The 17,902-nt window shown below is 39.9% G+C and overlaps 1 protein-coding gene across 3 annotated transcripts in view; it reads right to left on the minus strand.

Moving 5' to 3' along the window:
- Positions 1-17,902, minus strand: part of Nmnat (nicotinamide mononucleotide adenylyltransferase) — a 316,157-nt gene that overhangs the window by 212,792 nt on the left and 85,463 nt on the right. For all 3 annotated transcript variants that reach the window (XM_067142889.2, XM_067142887.2, XM_067142888.2), the window contains exon 3: positions 13,100-13,285. In XM_067142889.2, coding sequence (XP_066998990.1) covers positions 13,100-13,285 — 186 coding nt within the window. The remainder of the gene's footprint in view (positions 1-13,099; positions 13,286-17,902) is intronic.

Consider the following 17,902-nt stretch of genomic DNA (forward strand, 5'->3'; position numbering starts at 1 on the left):
AAACCTAGGAAATAAACCAACATTCATAAATAAAAATCGTAGAGAGGTAATAGATATCACGTTGAGCACTACGCATATAGCAAACTTCATTAAGAATTGGAAGGTGCTGAGGAGCCGTCATTGGCAGACCACCAGCATATCCAATTTGCGATAGATGCAAGGTAATGTGATATTGAATTGTACAGAGATCCTAAAAGAATGAACTGGATGGATACAGAGGCTGTACAAAAAATCCAAATGAATGTATGGGGAAGGAGGGAATTGGATGAGGCAATGGAACAATTAGAAGAGGCCATTTTAGCCTCATACCATGACAACTGTCCCCTTAGAGAAAGGAAAACTGCCAAAAATGTTAGGTGGTGGAATAACAACCTAGCCAAAATGAAGAAAGAGGTTAGAGCGTTGTATAAAAATTCATCAAGAGATGACATGTGGGACGCATATCATAGGAAACTCATTGAGTATAACCTAGAGATACGGAGAGCAAAAAAAAAAAACTATTGGAGACTATTTTGCGAGAGAGTGGAATCAAACACTGAAGCAGCAAGGCTCCAGAAGGTTCTTAAAACAGTAAATATAAATCAAGTGGGAACACTGGAAAAACCTGACGGAACATACAGTCAAACGGGAAAGGAGACACTGAAGGTGTTTCTAGGTTGTAATTTTTCTGAGGGTGAGGAAGTAGAAGGGGAAGAAATGGTTGAAACAGAGGCCAGACCATGAACTGTGCCAACCGATTAATTAAGCCTAACCATGTGAGCCACACCCTCCCTAACTAAAGGACACACACAGTGAATCACGACCATCGTAGAGAAACAAATTTGCCGTGGATCCCCGATCAGGAAGGGCGAAAGACATGGCCCTGAGCTGAAAACGTTATTCTCCTCAAACAATTAAAGCTAACAACTAACACTACTACAAGTAAAAATCCATATAAATGATAGATGAGAATTTATTGTAATGTAACGTAAATCAAAGGGATTAATTAGATGAAATAACCAGTAATAATAACAAGGCAATACATACATATTCGGCGTCAGCCCAAAAGATAATCGTACCAAGGTCTCGTGACCTCATCTTTTCTTACATGCGTAGGGCACAGTTACTCTTGAGATGATAGCATTTATTCCACCACTGACCTCACTACTAAAAACTGCGAGCTGAATATCATTAACTCAATCTTTATTCAATCTTTCCTTCGGCGAGGAATAGAAACGCAATTTCAAGCGTGGGAGTCATTTTTCAATATCCACCTTTTTTTTAATAATACCCCTCTCATATCGATTCCCACACACCAAGGAGCAGATAAAATAATAAAGTGATTAAATCAGAAAACTGCCGGACCAAGGAAATAATCCACGAGGGGCAAAGACAATGCTCCATGGAGCAATGAACGCAAAGCAAAACAATAACAGAAAACATGGACCTGCACACGGCCATGAAAGAAATAAACCAACATGGCGAGCTCCAGGTCGTAAACAACTAGGATGCACACCATACAAAATAAAGACTTCGCACCCAGGAGAAAAGAGGCGCGATAGAGAACAAATAGGCATAAATTCAACAGACCGATACGTCATCTTGGCACTCAGCTCATTGATCTACACATTCATTCAATCACGCGATCCTTTTGCCCCCAAAGGCAAATGATTCCGGCAGATTGGTGTGAGTAAATAAAATCAAGGCAACTCGTAGAGTGCAGTTCAACATTTCATCAATAAGGTCTCACGTCAGTAGTAGATATATAGCCCACTTAGGGCAAATGACAGTAGGACGTTTGCGACCCCATGGTCACGCGTAGATCCATCACCTACATACTGCGTACGGCTAGAATAGACCTTCCGGCCGACACACAGACCATACCTTCAAATAAGGGCAAAATGTTTCATCGAGAAATTCATTTAAAATAATCAGAGACCAGATTTTGACGCACCACAATCACCTTAACAACTCATACACATGCCATTCTCGCCTCGAGTACCGAGATGGACTTTGGTCGGCCATAATAAAAAAGAAAGATAATACATCAAATGATATAAAATTAAAAGTCACATTACCGTCAATATCATTCGTCGAAGCATGCAAATGATGCAGTAGTTTGCATAGATTTAAACTTATAAAACCACCATATGAAAAGCAACATCTCTTCCTTCCCCAGCATAAACAGCCCCACATTTACTTCAAGGAGAAGATATTAAAAAGGTCTCGCCGAGAAAAGATCCTTCACGCTCGCGACAGAGGGAGCAGCCATTAAGGCACTTGAAGCTGTCCAGGTTACATCCAAAACTGTTTAGTATTGTCATACACTTCTCCTGAAGCTCTCAGAGTACAATGTTGTTAAAATAACATGGGTACCTAGGCATGCAGGCATATAAAGTAATGAAAAAGCAGATAAACTGGCAAGAAAAGGGTCAGAAACACCTTTTGTGGGCCCAGAATCAGTATGTGGGATCTCTTATAGACAAGCTCGACATTACATAGGTAAATGGGTACAAAAGAAACAAATGGAAAACTGGAAAAATGCTCCAGGATGCAAGCTTGCGAAAGAACTAATAAAGAGCCCAAACAGGAAGCATACTAAAGAACTGCTGGAACTCAGCAGAGAAAATACAAGATGGGTAGTAGGACTGCTGACTCGACACTGCCATCTTAAAAAGCACTTATACAGAATTGGAGTAATAAGAGACAATGTATTGAACCATTCTGTTCATGGACCAATAGTATAGATTTTAGTATTAGAGATTGGGATTACATAAGACCACCCAGGGAGTCATTGTCTTATAGTTTATTTCATAAAAGATTCCAGAAGAAGCGTTCTCGTGGGACGAGAGCTAGAGCGTCATTATGAAAATCTCCAGAACCTCATTAAAGGGAGTTATGTCCCAAGCGAAGCCTCTTAATGAAGATTGGGGACGCTTCCCAGATCCCGGCAAAACTAACCTTCGGAGGGAAGAAAGAATTAAATTAATATCTTTGGTTACGGAAGAGATGCATTCGATCTGATACAAGAATTGCAACCTGCATAATTTATGCTTCATTTTGATATGCATTCAATCATAAATGCATTCGTTAAGTAGGGTACTTGACGTGCTTTGTGCGGGAAAACTTCGAGTCGCGGGCGCGCGTATCCTGCACGCGATCAAGCGGCGTGGCTATGCCAACCTGATTATAAATGCAAGGCCGCCTGGCACATCAGCCTCATTCTCTGACCGTAAGGCTGCTTAAACGAAGTCGTCATGCTGCAAGTCGGCACCGCGAACAACGTTTTATCTTCGAGCTGCACATACAACTAGTACTACTGAATCTGCGAGGAAGTAAGTAATCAACCTGCATATTCAGCTAAATTCTTGATATTACCTGTATTGATATGCTATGGTGAGATGAGGTACTGCCTATAATAGACTGATGAACTAGTAGCTTCATATTTCTGTGAGGTCAAGTTGTAACTGACGTAATGCTAGAATAAATGTAGGCTCAGGGTAGTTCTTATACCACGACATGTTGCCCGAGTGAAAGGATGGAATAACAGTGTTACTAAGAGTGGTGAAGAAACTATAGTGTACCAGGTTTAAAATTCAGAACAAGACTTGGTCAATGTAACGTGTGAGGCACGATAGTAGTGGAAACAGGCGTCGAGTCTGGACAGTCTGTAATAAATGAATTTGTTTTCAGTTACCCCTGCATCAAGCCAGAATGAGCTTCTACATCATCATTGCGAGGAAGCCACAACGGGAGCTGAAGCCGGCACATCGGGAATCGATCCAGGAACGTTGGGCGTACCTGATCAGCGCGACGTCGAAGAGGACATCTTCCAACCATCTAAGGAGCTGTACGAAGGACTCACGCAAGATAGAATGTCTCCAATTGTTCACCAGTATCTGCTGCAAGCGTCGCAGTTTGTCATGATGTGGTAAATTCAGTGGTCCACAGGAAGGGCCGCTCCGTCATGTCATCAATCATATAAGGTCAGAGCTTTCCAATTCTGTTTCAAGCATGTCATTTAAATTTAGATAGGAATAGGGGGCCGTCAGCCAACAGGTTAGTTTATGGTAGGAAAATTTCTTGGTAATAAAGAGCTAGGCCTCAAGCTCGAACCCCGTACATTAGGGTAGATGATAGTTGTAGATTCCTTGTTGATGTGTTTATATTTCATTTCGATAGTATTATTAGTGTACGTGTTATCTTCATGGGTCAGGTCAAACTCCCTTGGTCATGGTAGGTTAGTCTGACAGGCAGGCACTGTTTATTGTGTCGCGTTTAGGCATTTGTCTCTGCAGACGTAGGTTGTGTAGTTGAGACCAGGATTTACCCCGTAATTCACCTAGCTTTAATGACAGGGCGAGCGAGTCCGAATGTTTGAGAGAAGTGGGCATTATGCATGTAGCTGACTGTATGAATTGATATGAGAGAGCCCCAGCACAGTTTGAGAGTGTATTGGATGCATTTGAGATGCCTTATTATGGCCATGTGACTATAGCTTACTGAATTGTGCCTTTGTATTATCAAGGTTGAGCCCATGGGAGGCGGAAATAAGATTTGTTATATTGCTGGTGATATTGAGATGAGGGCGGGTAGCCCGTGTGTATTTAAAAGAGTGCTTTTAGCAGCCAGATTATGTGAGGTACTTTGAAAGGCGAAGTTTCTTAGCACGCAGTCAGTCAGCTGGGCTCATAAATTGTGTGGACTGCAGCCTGTCGAGTGCACGGCTGGTGAGGGTTATTGTGCCTGACGTCACAGTCTTGAAACTTGGTTATATTGCTGTCTGCAGCTTGTCGAGTGTTTAAGGAGGAGAAGACGACCTTGATGTTTTGAACGCAGGGAAATTTTAGTTCTGTTTGTTCTGCATTTATTTTAACACTGGCCCATTTGATATTGACCCCTTGGACATGTTGGTTGTGTTCCTTTTTATATAGTTTGTATATGAATATTCAACGCCTTACTTTTCATGGGACCAGGGTTCGAGACCGGGTCAGGGCACTGTACATTATGTGTTTATATTTGTTTGCACCGGGGTTCGATGGTACGAGGCATAGTAAAGTTTATGGAAATTGCTGTTAGATGTGTATTTCAGCAGATATCCATTTTCTATTGATTCCATTACTTACATAATTGTAACATGCTTGTTACAGCAGAGCTGTTTTGTGAAGGCAGTGAACTGGTTGTCATCGGCTCAACATTATCTTTAACCCAATCATATTTGAAAGCTCTTATATTTGTAAATAGTATATTTTTATGTAATAAATCCCCGATTGTAAAACTTTGAATGCAGCGATGTTTTCTGTTAGATATTTTTTTTCATTTTATTTTAGCTGATTCTTACCTGATTAGTCACATATCCTAGTGTTTTATCTTAATATTGCCCTTTGTTCTCCTTTGTTATCCCTGAGAAGTGCGCGATTGTGCGGCTGAGCGTGGATATGTGTTCAGGTAAGACTATGTGCACAAGCTCACGTTTGTGGGAGTTCTTTCACTACTGTACTCTGGGTTCGAGACTGGCATTCGCCTGGCCGGAACCATAGGGTCCTGTAGGGCATATAGTAAATTTGGCGCCGAGCAACGTGTGGGCCCCGATATTTCTGTAAAGGGGAACCATAGCGCCAGAGTAAATTTGAGCAACATGTGGGGCCTGATAGATCCGTAAGTGAGGGTTACCCAAAAATAGTGAAATTGGTGCGGCCAACTTAGGACCCGATATTGCAGTAATGAGGGTCATACAGCTTGTTTTATTATGCCGTCAGGTGGTGCTTGATATTTGTGTAAACGAGCTCACACAGCCAAGTTGTATTTTGCTGATGTTCTCCGTGGATAGGGCTATGGGTCATAACTTGTGTCTATAAAAGAAGGACCTTATATTTCGGTAAATAGAGGTCATGCAAGGCTTGATTTCAGGCATATGTTATGGCAGCTGCATTCAATTATGTGTAGTGCAGGTATACCAAGTTTGGTCTTTGATCTGTACGAGTAGCTTCGTGATATATTAGGAGTATCTTGTTGAGACTTGCGATGTTTAATGACTGCCAGTTCAGAGAGGTATTTCGTGACTTATATGTCCCTTGGTCTTACCATTAGAATATGGATATTGCAGTTGTTGTTGATTAGCGAGGATGTGCTGACTTTGTGGTTACCGTGGAGTGTTGGATGAGATTCGTGTGGGGATTTGACCTGTAGGGTGTTGTGTTTAACAGGTGTATAATCATATAGCTTTGATTTTTGCATGTTGAAGTTTTTTGTTGTTTTTGTGACATTTGTTGGAGAATTTTGTGTTTGTGTTGTATATATTTTGTATCATAGTGTTGTGCTGACGGTTACCCTGTGTTGGAGTGACATGATGTTGCATTGAGGCAGCCTACTTAGGCTTTGGAAGTCCAAGATTTTGGCAGTTAGGAAAATTTTTATAAATTAGAATTGAGGGAAATTGATAGAAGTTGAAATTTAATCGGTGACATACGGAGCGGTTTTTTCCGCCGGACCTTATGACGAGTGAGTGCCAAATGTCGGTAGACATGGGCGAGGTGCTGAGGCACCTGAGCGATCAGCTAAAGGAACTTAGACAGGATCTAGGAGTTATTAAAGGACAAGCGACTAGGAATAGTGAGCTATTCAATGAACAGTGTGCCAAAAGCGAGGCACAGTTTGTGGCGCTTAGAGATGAACTAGGAGTTATTAAAGAACAGGAAGTTAGGAACTCTGAACAAGTGAAAGAACTTAAAGAACACGTAACCGAGCAACTCACGGAAAAATTCGCGGGGTGCGAAGAAAAGGTTACACAAACAATGACCGAACAATTAGTACTCACAGAGACACGGGTAGCAAACCAAATAACTGAGCTAAAGGAGCACACTAGCATTCGTTTGGAGCAATTGGCCTCTAGAAATGAAGCGACTAGGCGAACCGTAGCCAAGTTAGAAACGAAGATAGAGACCGTGAGTAGACAATGTGTTACCACTACAGAGGAGTTGAGTAGACGGGTTGAAGAGTCGCACAGGACAGTACATGAACAGATTCGTGAAGTTAAGGGCAGTATCGGGGGAAAAAACAGCTTACAGAAGAAAAGGACAAGGAGACTCAGACTGAATTGAGAACCGTTAAAGAAGACCTGGTAGCAGCAATAGAGCGCATAGATTATACGCAAGAGAGGCTGGAAAAAGTAGAGCAAAAAGTAGAAGACAATATGGAGGCTAGGACTCGAGAAGGAGTTGGAAGGAAAGAGCAAACCACGGAAGAGAATAAGGTGAAGATTGCCGAGTTGGAGCTTAATCGATGGCAGACCTGGAAGAAATCGAAGGAATTTGTAGCGAGACAGATAGTTGAGCCAAGGCAGGGAGAAATGGGTGCTTCTCAGGAAGAAGAGGTCATGGATGTACCTAAACAAGAGGGCTCTGAGAACGAATCGATCGAAAATAAGGAAGGTAAAATCGACGATAAGGTGTCCGAGGATGAAATTGTCGAAGAAGTTCAGCAGTCGGATTCACCGGTTGAACCGCCAGAAATCGATGTGGCACGAATGGAGCAATCAGCTACAAACAGTCCGATGGTTCAGGAGGCAGAAGCAGAAAAGGAAGACACACTAGGAAACGAGAAGATTACAGTAGCCTTAGGAGAAGTAGTGAATGACACGGCAAGCACGGAAGTGGAGACAGATCAAAGCAAGGAAGCTGGGGAGACGGCAACTTTGGTTTGGCTACAGGAAGGAGAAGAAAAACAGCTAAAGAATCTCAGTATGCGGAGATCCGGCAACATAGCCATAGTCCTGCCAGAAGGGGACGAGCTGAAGTGCTATGCGACGACGTCTGAGGGCAAAGACCTCGTAAATTCTGCCGTGGAAGAAGAGAGTTTGGAATGTGTAACAGTATCCAAGGTTGAGGCAGATGATATAGGAAGGGAAATCGCAAACGACGTTACTGGGATTTCTGTACAAATAGAAATTGGAGACCCGACCGGGGACGCACAATATAGTCAAAAGGAAACTGTTGGAAAGAATCTTAAAGAGATAGCAGGCGGAAATGAAAGGGACGATCAATGGTGTAACCAGCATTCGAAGCAAAGGAAAGGAAAGAGAACTAGGTCATACAAGAGACGCAAGAAGAACCAAAAATACCGATACCAGTTTGGTTGGTTTGCAAGACAAGTAAGAATACGCCGTAGGTGGAAGACTGGAATCGGCAGAAGAAAGAAGAAGCGGCGAAGGGAAGATATGAAAGAGGGACGAATGCTTAAACCAAGAAGCTACGTGGAACAGTTGAGGAGAAAACGTACTGTTGCGAAGAGGTGGCTTTCCGCGTGTCGTGAATTAAAGGCGGAAGAAAATTGATTGGAAAACCGAGAGAAAGGAATATCTCTTACTCCACAAAGTAGACAGCGGAACACAGAGAGGGAACCTCTCTAACAACAGAAGTAAACAAAAACGAAGTGGCATGAACCTCCGCATGCTAGAAGGCAGACTGAATGAGACAGGGTGTAAGAAAAGTTGCGGAACGGCCGTAATACAGGGAACTTCTGTAAGCTTGACAAGTAGGAGAGCCATATAGATGATGACCACTGTATATAAATAGAATAGTAAATAGAAAACTTATGGTATAACCAGTAGATAGAATTTTTTTTTTGTGGATTGTATTAATGAAATATTATGAAGAATGAAGAGAATTAAGATGAAGTTAGCAGGGATTGGCATATGTAACAAAATGTGATATGGGGAAGAAAGATATCATAACAGTTACCCACATAAATTCGTTACTCACACATATGGGATTCTGTAACCTACTAAACTTGGAGAAGAAGAAGACACCGAAGATGTTGCAGGAGAGGAGGTTGTCATTCCGGAAGAAGATGAACATGACGGCAGAGAAGAACAACCAGAAGGACAAGAAGAAGAAGAAGAAGTAAATATGATTTCTTCAGGAAACCGTCATAAACAGCTATCTGAGCAGCGAGAAGAAACGGAATGTCAAGGCTGCGAAAGTAACCACCAGAGATTTCTAGCCCTGCTAGATGCCTATTACCAAGTTAGGAAGGATAGGGAGGCTATCATGTCTGTAGCCGAAGATAGTCCCGTGCCATGAGGTTTTGAAAATTTACAGCATAAATGATTGCGATGAGAAGATGATCTCGACCATTGAGGAAAATAAAATTTTTGACAAAATTTTATTTTGTCGTTCACGGAGGGCTATGAACCATTCTGTTCATGGACAAATAGTATAGATTTTAGTATTAGAGATTGGGATTACATAAGACCACCCAGGGAGTCATTGTCTTATAGTTTATTTTATAAAAGATTCCAGAAGAAGCGTTCTCGTGGGACGAGAGCTAGAGCGTCATTACGAAAATCTCCAGAACCTCATTAAAGGGAGTTATGTCCCAAGCCAAGCCTCTTAATGAAGATTGGGGACGCTTCCCAGATCCCGGCAAGTAAGTAATCAACTTGCATATTCAGCTAAATTCTTGATATTACCTGTATTGATATGCTATGGTGAGATGAGGTACTGCCTATAATAGACTGATGAACTAGTAGCTTCATATTTCTGTGAGGTCAAGTTGTAACTGACGTAATGCTAGAATAAATGTAGGCTCAGGGTAGTTCTTATACCACGACATGTTGTCCGAGTGAAAGGATGGAATAACAGTGTTACTAAGAGTGGTGAAGAAGCTATAGTGTACCAGGTTTAAAATTCAGAACAAGACTTGGTCAATGTAACGTGTGAGGCACGATAGTAGTGGAAACAGGCGTCGAGTCTGGACAGTCTGTAATAAATGAATTTGTTTTCAGTTACCCCAGCATCAAGCCAGAACGAGCTTCTACATCATCATTGCGAGGAAGCCACAACGGGAGCTGAAGCCGGCACGACATCGGGAATCGATCCAGGAACGTTGGGCATACCTGATCAGCGCGACGTCGAAGGGGACATCTTCCAACCATCTAAGGAGCTGTACGAAGGACTCACGCAAGATAGAATGTCTCCAATTGTTCACCAGTATCTGCTGCAAGCGTCGCAGTTTGTCATGATGTGGTAAATTCAGTGGTCCACAGGAAGGGCCGCTCCGTCATGTCATCAATCATATAAGATCAGAGCTTTCCAATTCTGTTTCAAGCATGTCATTTAAATTTAGATAGGAATAGGGGGGCCGTCAGCCAACAGGTTAGTTTATGGTAGGAAAATTTCTTGGTAATAAAGAGCTAGGCCTCAAGCTCGAACCCCGTACATTAGGGTAGATGATAGTTGTAGATTCCTTGTTGATGTGTTTATATTTCATTTCGATAGTATTATTAGTGTACGTGTTATCTTCATGGGTCAGGTCAAACTCCCTTGGTCATGGTAGGTTAGTCTGACAGGCAGGCACTGTTTATTGTGTCGCGTTTAGGCATTTGTCTCTGCAGACGTAGGTTGTGTAGTTGAGACCAGGATTTACCCCGTAATTCACCTAGCTTTACTGACAGGGCGAGTGAGTCCGAATGTTTGAGAGAAGTGGGCATTATGCATGTAGCTGTCTGTATGAATTGATATGAGAGAGCCCCAGCACAGTTTGAGAGTGTATTGGATGCATTTGAGATGCCTTATTATGGCCATGTGACTGTAGCTTACTGAATTGTGCCTTTGTATCATCAAGGTTGAGCCCATGGGAGGCGGAAATAAGATTTGTTATATTGCTGGTGATATTGAGATGAGGGCGGGTAGCCCGTGTGTATTTAAAAGAGTGCTTTTAGCAGCCAGATTATGTGAGGTACTTTGAAAGGCGAAGTTTCTTAGCACGCAGTCAGTCAGCTGGGCTCATAAATTGTGTGGACTGCAGCCTGTCGAGTGCACGGCTGGTGAGGGTTATTGTGCCTGACGTCACAGTCTTGAAACTTGGTTATATTGCTGTCTGCAGCTTGTCGAGTGTTTAAGGAGGAGAAGACGACCTTGATGTTTTGAACGCAGGGAAATTTTAGTTCTGTTTGTTCTGCATTTATTTTAACACTGGCCCGTTTGATATTGACCCCTTGGACATGTTGGTTGTGTTCCTTTTTATATAGTTTGTATATGAATATTCAACGCCTTACTTTTCATGGGACCAGGGTTCGAGACCGGGTCAGGGCACTGTACATTGTGTGTTTATATTTGTTTGCACCGGGGTTCGATGGTACGAGGCATAGTAAAGTTTATGGAAATTACTGTTAGATGTGTATTTCAGCAGATATCCATTTTCTATTGATTCCATTACTTATACAATTGTAACATGCTTGTTACAGCACAGCTGTTTCGTGAAGGCAGTGAACTGGTTGTCATCGGCTCAACATTATCTTTAACCCAATCATATTTGAAAGCTCTTATATTTGTAAATAGTATATTTTTATGTAATAAATCCCTGATTGTAAAACTTTGAATGCAGCGATGTTTTCTGTTAGATATTTTTTTTCATTTTATATTAGCTGATTCTTACCTGATTAGTCACATATCCTAGTGTTTTATCTTAATATTGCCCTTTGTTCTCCCTTGTTATCCCTGAGAAGTGCGCGATTGTGCGGCCGAGCGTGGATATGTGTTCAGGTAAGACTATGTGCACAAGCTCACGTTTGTGGGAGTTCTTTCACTACTGTACTCTGGGTTTGAGACCGGCATTCGCCTGGCCGGAACCATAGGGTCCTGTAGGGCACAGTATGTAGGAAATGTAACTATGCGGGAGAATCAGCTGAACACATACTCTTTGAATGTGAGGTGCTGGGAAGAATCAGAAACTCCACACTGGGATTACCTAGTGAAGAGAGAAGAAACATTCAAGACGACTCAATAAGGAGGAACTGCAACTTTGTGAAGGGAGTAGGTATAACTAGGTGGGGATGAAGGAAAACACATGGTAGCAAAAGATCTTTGAGGTCGACACTAAAAGGAACTTTTTAAAGAGACCCCATGAATAAAGAAGAAGAAGGGAGCATACAACTTTGTGGAATGGTTGTTGGTGACGAGATCAGTAAACAATCGCTCAGGGCCATTTTTGCCCTTCTTAAGTTGCCAATGTCTATTGTTGGGGACGTGACTGTGAAGTGGAAATGGGAACACACAACCACAACAAAACGATGGCTTGGTAGGCAACGTGCTAACTGACAGGGACTGTCGAGCATAGAAAATTTGGTACAGGAAAAGTTGAGGCATCGAGTGATACAATAACTCAAGAATTCAGCAGTGCCACCAAATCTGCAGCTGCCAGCTAGCACTATGATTGTGTTCCAGGAGATACAAAGATAAGGCAACCACCCGTTAACAGCACATTTCACCCAATGGTCATGTTCGGTGGTGTAAAGAGCAGCATCACAGGTCCATGGACTACTGAAGGTGTGTGATTTGGTGTGACAAAAGGGAGGGTTTGGATGAAGTGCAAATGTGAGGCAACAATACATGCCAGCCTGTTCAGTACCAACAGTAAAATTTGCCAGAAGTGGAGAGAAAGTGTGGAGGTAGGTTCTTTCTTTTATTTCATAATATTACAGAGCACACTACAGGAGAACAACATTTTTACCATCTGTGTGTAGTCTGCGGCAGAAGGTCAGTTTGGAATTCATCATTGTGTGCTTCACAAGAAAATACTCCCTTTTTTAAAGCAGAATTTGTTTGTGACTAGTTTATGGGCAATGAGATTCCAGTAATGGATGAGCCAGCCCAGAGCTCCTACCTCAGTCCTATTGCTCTGGGGATGAACTAGAATGGCGACTTTGCTCCAGACACCAATGACCGACTTCCCTAAGAATGCTTGCTACCATACTGAAGGAAAAATGATCTGCCACATGGTAGACAATTTGTCTGCAGAGTTCAAGCTCTTATGAAGGCCAAGGATGGAAGTGGGCTGTAATAACTATCATTCCATATTTATAGCATTACTGGGAAATATATCCAAGGAACATGCAAAGGTCAGTTTCAAGTATGTGTCAGTATAATTTTGATCAGATAGTGTACACACATTACATCTAATCAAATATATATGTATAATCACTTTAAAATGTAAGGATAGATAACTTCCCACTTAAATATTTTCTAAACAAAATACCAGCATAGGCAAGAGAAATTCTTTTATATTCTAACTTCATGATATGTTTTATCTTAGAATCAAGACAATAAAATAATACACTTACATCCTCTTCTGACCAGAGTCCAGGTGTACCAAATGACTCTAGGAGATCTGCACCACACAGCAGTTTAACTCTGACACTTCCTTCGCTGTGATATTTCACATCATCAGGAACCCAATGCAACTCTTCACGTCTTTGCTTTTTGTTAGGTGAATCCAAATTATCATTGAGGACTGCATTAATCTGATTCTGAAAGCAAATACTTCATGCTGTGAAAATGCATTAAAACTAAATTATCTAAACTCAAATTAAATATGATCAATTCATTTACAAAATTCGATAATACAATATAGTAACTTAAAAAAAATGGAGTGTGTTAATGCTCAAACCCTATATTGTAATAAATACAGAAACTAGTAGCTTGTGTAGCAAATGCTGCAAATGAATCATGGTTCCAAGATATAAGGGTGAAACTGCAGTCTATTTTCCAATCAATCAATCAATCAATCATCAGTTGTTTAAATAGTATTTTCTTAAATAATTTCACAGAAGATGGAAATTTATCGAATTCTCCCTCAATAAATTATCCCAATCTCTAATTCTTCCTATAAACAAATATTTGTACCAATTTGCGATGTTGAATTCCAACTTTATCTGCATATTATGAAATTTCCCACTTTTAAAAACTCAGTTTATGCTTATTCATCAACTAATGTCATTCCATGCCATCTCTCCAGTGATAGTTCAAAACATACTGCCTACGCGAACAGTTCGTCTCTCTACTCCCAAGTCTTCCCAGCCCAAACTCTGTAACATTTTCGCACCACTACTCTTTCGTTGGAATTCACCCAGAAAAAACTGTGCTGCTTTCCTTTGGATCTTTTCCAGATCTCGAATAAAGTAATCCTGGTGAAGGTTACAAACACTGGAACCATACTCTAAATGCCATCTCACCAGTGACTTTTACGCCCTATCATTCACATCCTTAATACAACTCCTAAATACCATTATAATCTTATGAACAGATTTGTAACTTTTATTTATAATCCTATTAATGTGATAGGTACTTACAGTGATCCCTTCTACTCTATCAACATTGTAATTAAAACTCTGAGGGCTTTTTATCTTTGTGAAACTTACAACCTGATTTTTAGATTAATGCTTTCACAGTCTGCAACTGTAGACACGATAATAAGCTTTTGCCGTGTCAAAAACAAGGTGAAATACTTTATGTATCGCCGAGAACTTTGCTCCGCGTCTTCAGAAGAAAATGTCATCTGTTCACAAGCAAGACTCCTCTAATAATGAAAACCTTGTTTTCTGACTCAGCTAAAACCCAAAAGCTTATTATCATGTCAACCTGATTTTTCATCCTGTTTACCATCATACCACTGACTGCTGTCCATCTCACAATGTTGAGGACATTTTGCAGTTCCTCACAATCCTGTATCTTATTTATTACTCTATATAGTATTGGATCATCTACAAAAAGCCTTATCTGTGATTTCAGTTCTTTACAACGCTCGAAAATGCTCTTACAGAAGCTTCCTTCTTTATCTGTTAAATTTATTTGCTGTTTGGATTATATTCTACCTCCTTTGGTGTTCAAAAGTCTTTTAGGGTAAATATTGTGATATTTTAGTGAGATCTATGTCTTGTTTTTGCCCTACCTTGAATGTAGTGAAAATGGAATTATACCTTTGTCCCCTTTCCTGTTATACAGTGGCCGTGACAATTGCTATTCACAATATGTGACCTTATTTGGTCCTACTGGTCCCACTGACACAGACATACATACATATATATAGTATAAGAAAACATTAAGGTCTAATAATACTGCCTTAAGGAACCCCCCTTCTTATCTTAACAGAAGTAGATTAAGAGCTTCACCAATTCTAATTCTCCTAGATGTTTTTTTTTTTTTTTAGCCACCCATTTAATCACTCTTTTATCTAGTCCAATGGTCCTCATTTTTGTCAGTAGTCTGCCATGATCTACCCTATCAAAATCCTTCGATAGGTCAATAGTGATGCAGTCCATTTAACTTCCTAAATCTAAAATATCTCCTGTATCTTGCTGGAATCCTACAAGTTCAGCCTCACTGGAATAACCTTTCCTAAATTGATAAAATTGTATACCAACAACAAAGCATTAGTTTGAACCAATGGGCAGTTATCAGAGCCATTTAAGGTTAGAAAAGGCATCAGAAAGGGATGTGTTTTGTCACAATTCCTATTCAATGTCTGTAGAGAACAGATCATCAGAAAAGCCACAGAGAACTGGAAAGGTGGGGTTCAAATAGGCAGCAAGGCAACATCCGCTATACAGACAATTCTATGCTGCCAGCAAAAATCTCTGGACTCAATTTCTATCAGAATGAGTCTCTGTAAGATCAGCCATGTCTTTGAAGATGTCTCCTAATACATATGGCAGTACTGTATATTGATTTTTATATTAAAATTTATATAGTAAGGTAACTCCCAGATCAACAAAGCTTCAAGCTACAGCTTGTAGTAATATCATATTACTGCCTTAAAATTATGTCAACAATCTACTGTTTGAAACTAATGATTCTCCTGTTACAGAGCCAGAAGTAATGACAAGCAATCGCATGGAATGTAGCATGGGGACTCAAGCAATGCCAGCAACCACATACTACCTAGTAGTGGAAGACCTTGGAACTACTTTAAGAAAATTATGTTGGAAAATCAGCAATCCTACACAAATCAGTATTTTTCTGAGGACCTTCAGATTGTATGTTTTTAAATGATGGATTGTTCATTGAAATATGTTCAATCATTTACTCACAATGCCCATTATCAGAAAATGGCTTAATCAAAACACACACGAGAAATATCAGAAGTTCATAGTTGGTACTGCAGATATGAGTGACTTGGAATTAATCAGTGTGATCACAGAAGCAGCATAGTCAAGGGGTGTTAAACTAATGTCCCAAATTTGGATGGCCCAGGCTCTCATGTAAGGGGATATCATCATCATCATCACAGATTCTCCTGTCCAGCAGACCAGGAATAGGACTACTTGGGATAAAAGAGATGAAATAGGACTTCACTCACTTAAATTCAATTTGTAATAAACAATTTCCAAATATATATTGTATTTATTACAATTTTGCTATATGTCGTACTGACACAGATAGGTCTTATGGCGACGGTGGGATAGGAAGGGCCTAGGAGTGGGAATGAAGCGGCCGTGGCCTTAATTAAGGTATAGCCCCAGCATTTGCCTGGTGTGAAAATGGGAAACCAGGGAAAACCATTTTCAGGGCCGCCGACAGTGGAGTTCGAACCCACTATCTCCCGGATGCAAGCTCACAGCTATACGTCCCTAAAGGCATGGCCAACTCTATATTGTATTTAAAAGTAGGCCTACTTTATTAACTATTAAAAATATAATATAATATAATATAATATAATATAATATAATATAATATAATATAATATAATATAATATAATATAATATAATATAATATAATATAATATAATATAATATAATATAATATTTAGTCAAGTTATAGTTACATCATATGAAAATGAAGATAATAAGAAAAAAGAAAAAAAACTAAGCTCTTCCTATCAGTTTTAACCATTTCACTTCATGTGCGTCCACAGTCTTATAGGCATTCAACTGATTATTTCAGAGCTGTTCATGCCTTAAAGCTCCGAAGACCGTAAAAGTAGTTAGTGGGACGTAAAGCAAATAGCATTATAGCATGCCTTAAAGCACATGAAGGTACACAATCATATGAATCATTATCTTATCTTCTTTTCATGCAGCCACTACCATCTAAAGTAATACTATCCTATTGTCAAGAAGTCAATGTCAATACATTCTTTTTAAAATATGTTACATCCTGTTCATAACTGTCAATGGGAACATTAATGAAAAAAGTGTCAAGTATGTTTTAGGAGCAAGACTTACAATAGGATAGGAAATAGGAAGAGAAATGTGGGTGAAGTTAAAGGGAGATAATTTATAATATACAAGTAAGGTTCTCATCAAAATTTCCTGAAATAAATCTGTTAAACACGCAAAGGCATAAAGGCATAGACAAAAAATTTTAGTAAAGCCGAACTGCAGCAAATACCATCAAACTTATGTGCCGTAAGCTCATTAGAATCTTACCTCTCATCCTTACACTCCATCTTTTTTTTTTTTTTTTTTTTTTTTTTTTTGCTAGGGGCTTTACGTCGCACCGACACAGATAGGTCTTATGGCGACGAACATCTTCATCTTTTTTCAGCTTTCATCTTTCAGCTACCTAGAACAGGCATATCTAATGTGTTGATGACGATTGACTGGTTGACTGTCAATCACGTATGCCTCATATAAACCTACAATTTTGACTCTCTATTTTAACACAGAAAGGTTTACACTATTGGCTTTTTATCTAGATCGTTTAAAATTTCATAACCACTTAAATCTAATTAACATATAGTCTAAAATTCTTGAGCTTCACATTATAATATGACGACTGGTGTGTGTTAACCTTACGAAAGGTTATAATAATTGTAATATTCTGTATTTCATTTTGTCACAATTAAAATTTGAAATATTGTGAAATGAAGAAGACAATTTCGATGTTCTTGAAACATGTACTCGTGAAAAGATGTAGACAATAAATTGTGATTGTACATAAGGTATTGACAGGGTGGATCCAGTAAAGAAACAATGAATGAAAACAGTCAAAACGGGACCAGTAGGACCATTGATTATTTTATGTATACATATGATGTGCTGAATTTCAGGAGGGCTCTACTGCTTCTCTATTTTGTTTGTGTTTGACTTTACACTTAAAAAGAAAGAAAGAAAAAAAACAGATCCTTTGATGCAGTCCAAAATAT

The sequence above is a fragment of the Anabrus simplex genome, chromosome 3 (genome assembly GCF_040414725.1).
Source record: "Anabrus simplex isolate iqAnaSimp1 chromosome 3, ASM4041472v1, whole genome shotgun sequence".
Taxonomy (NCBI): domain Eukaryota; kingdom Metazoa; phylum Arthropoda; class Insecta; order Orthoptera; family Tettigoniidae; genus Anabrus; species Anabrus simplex.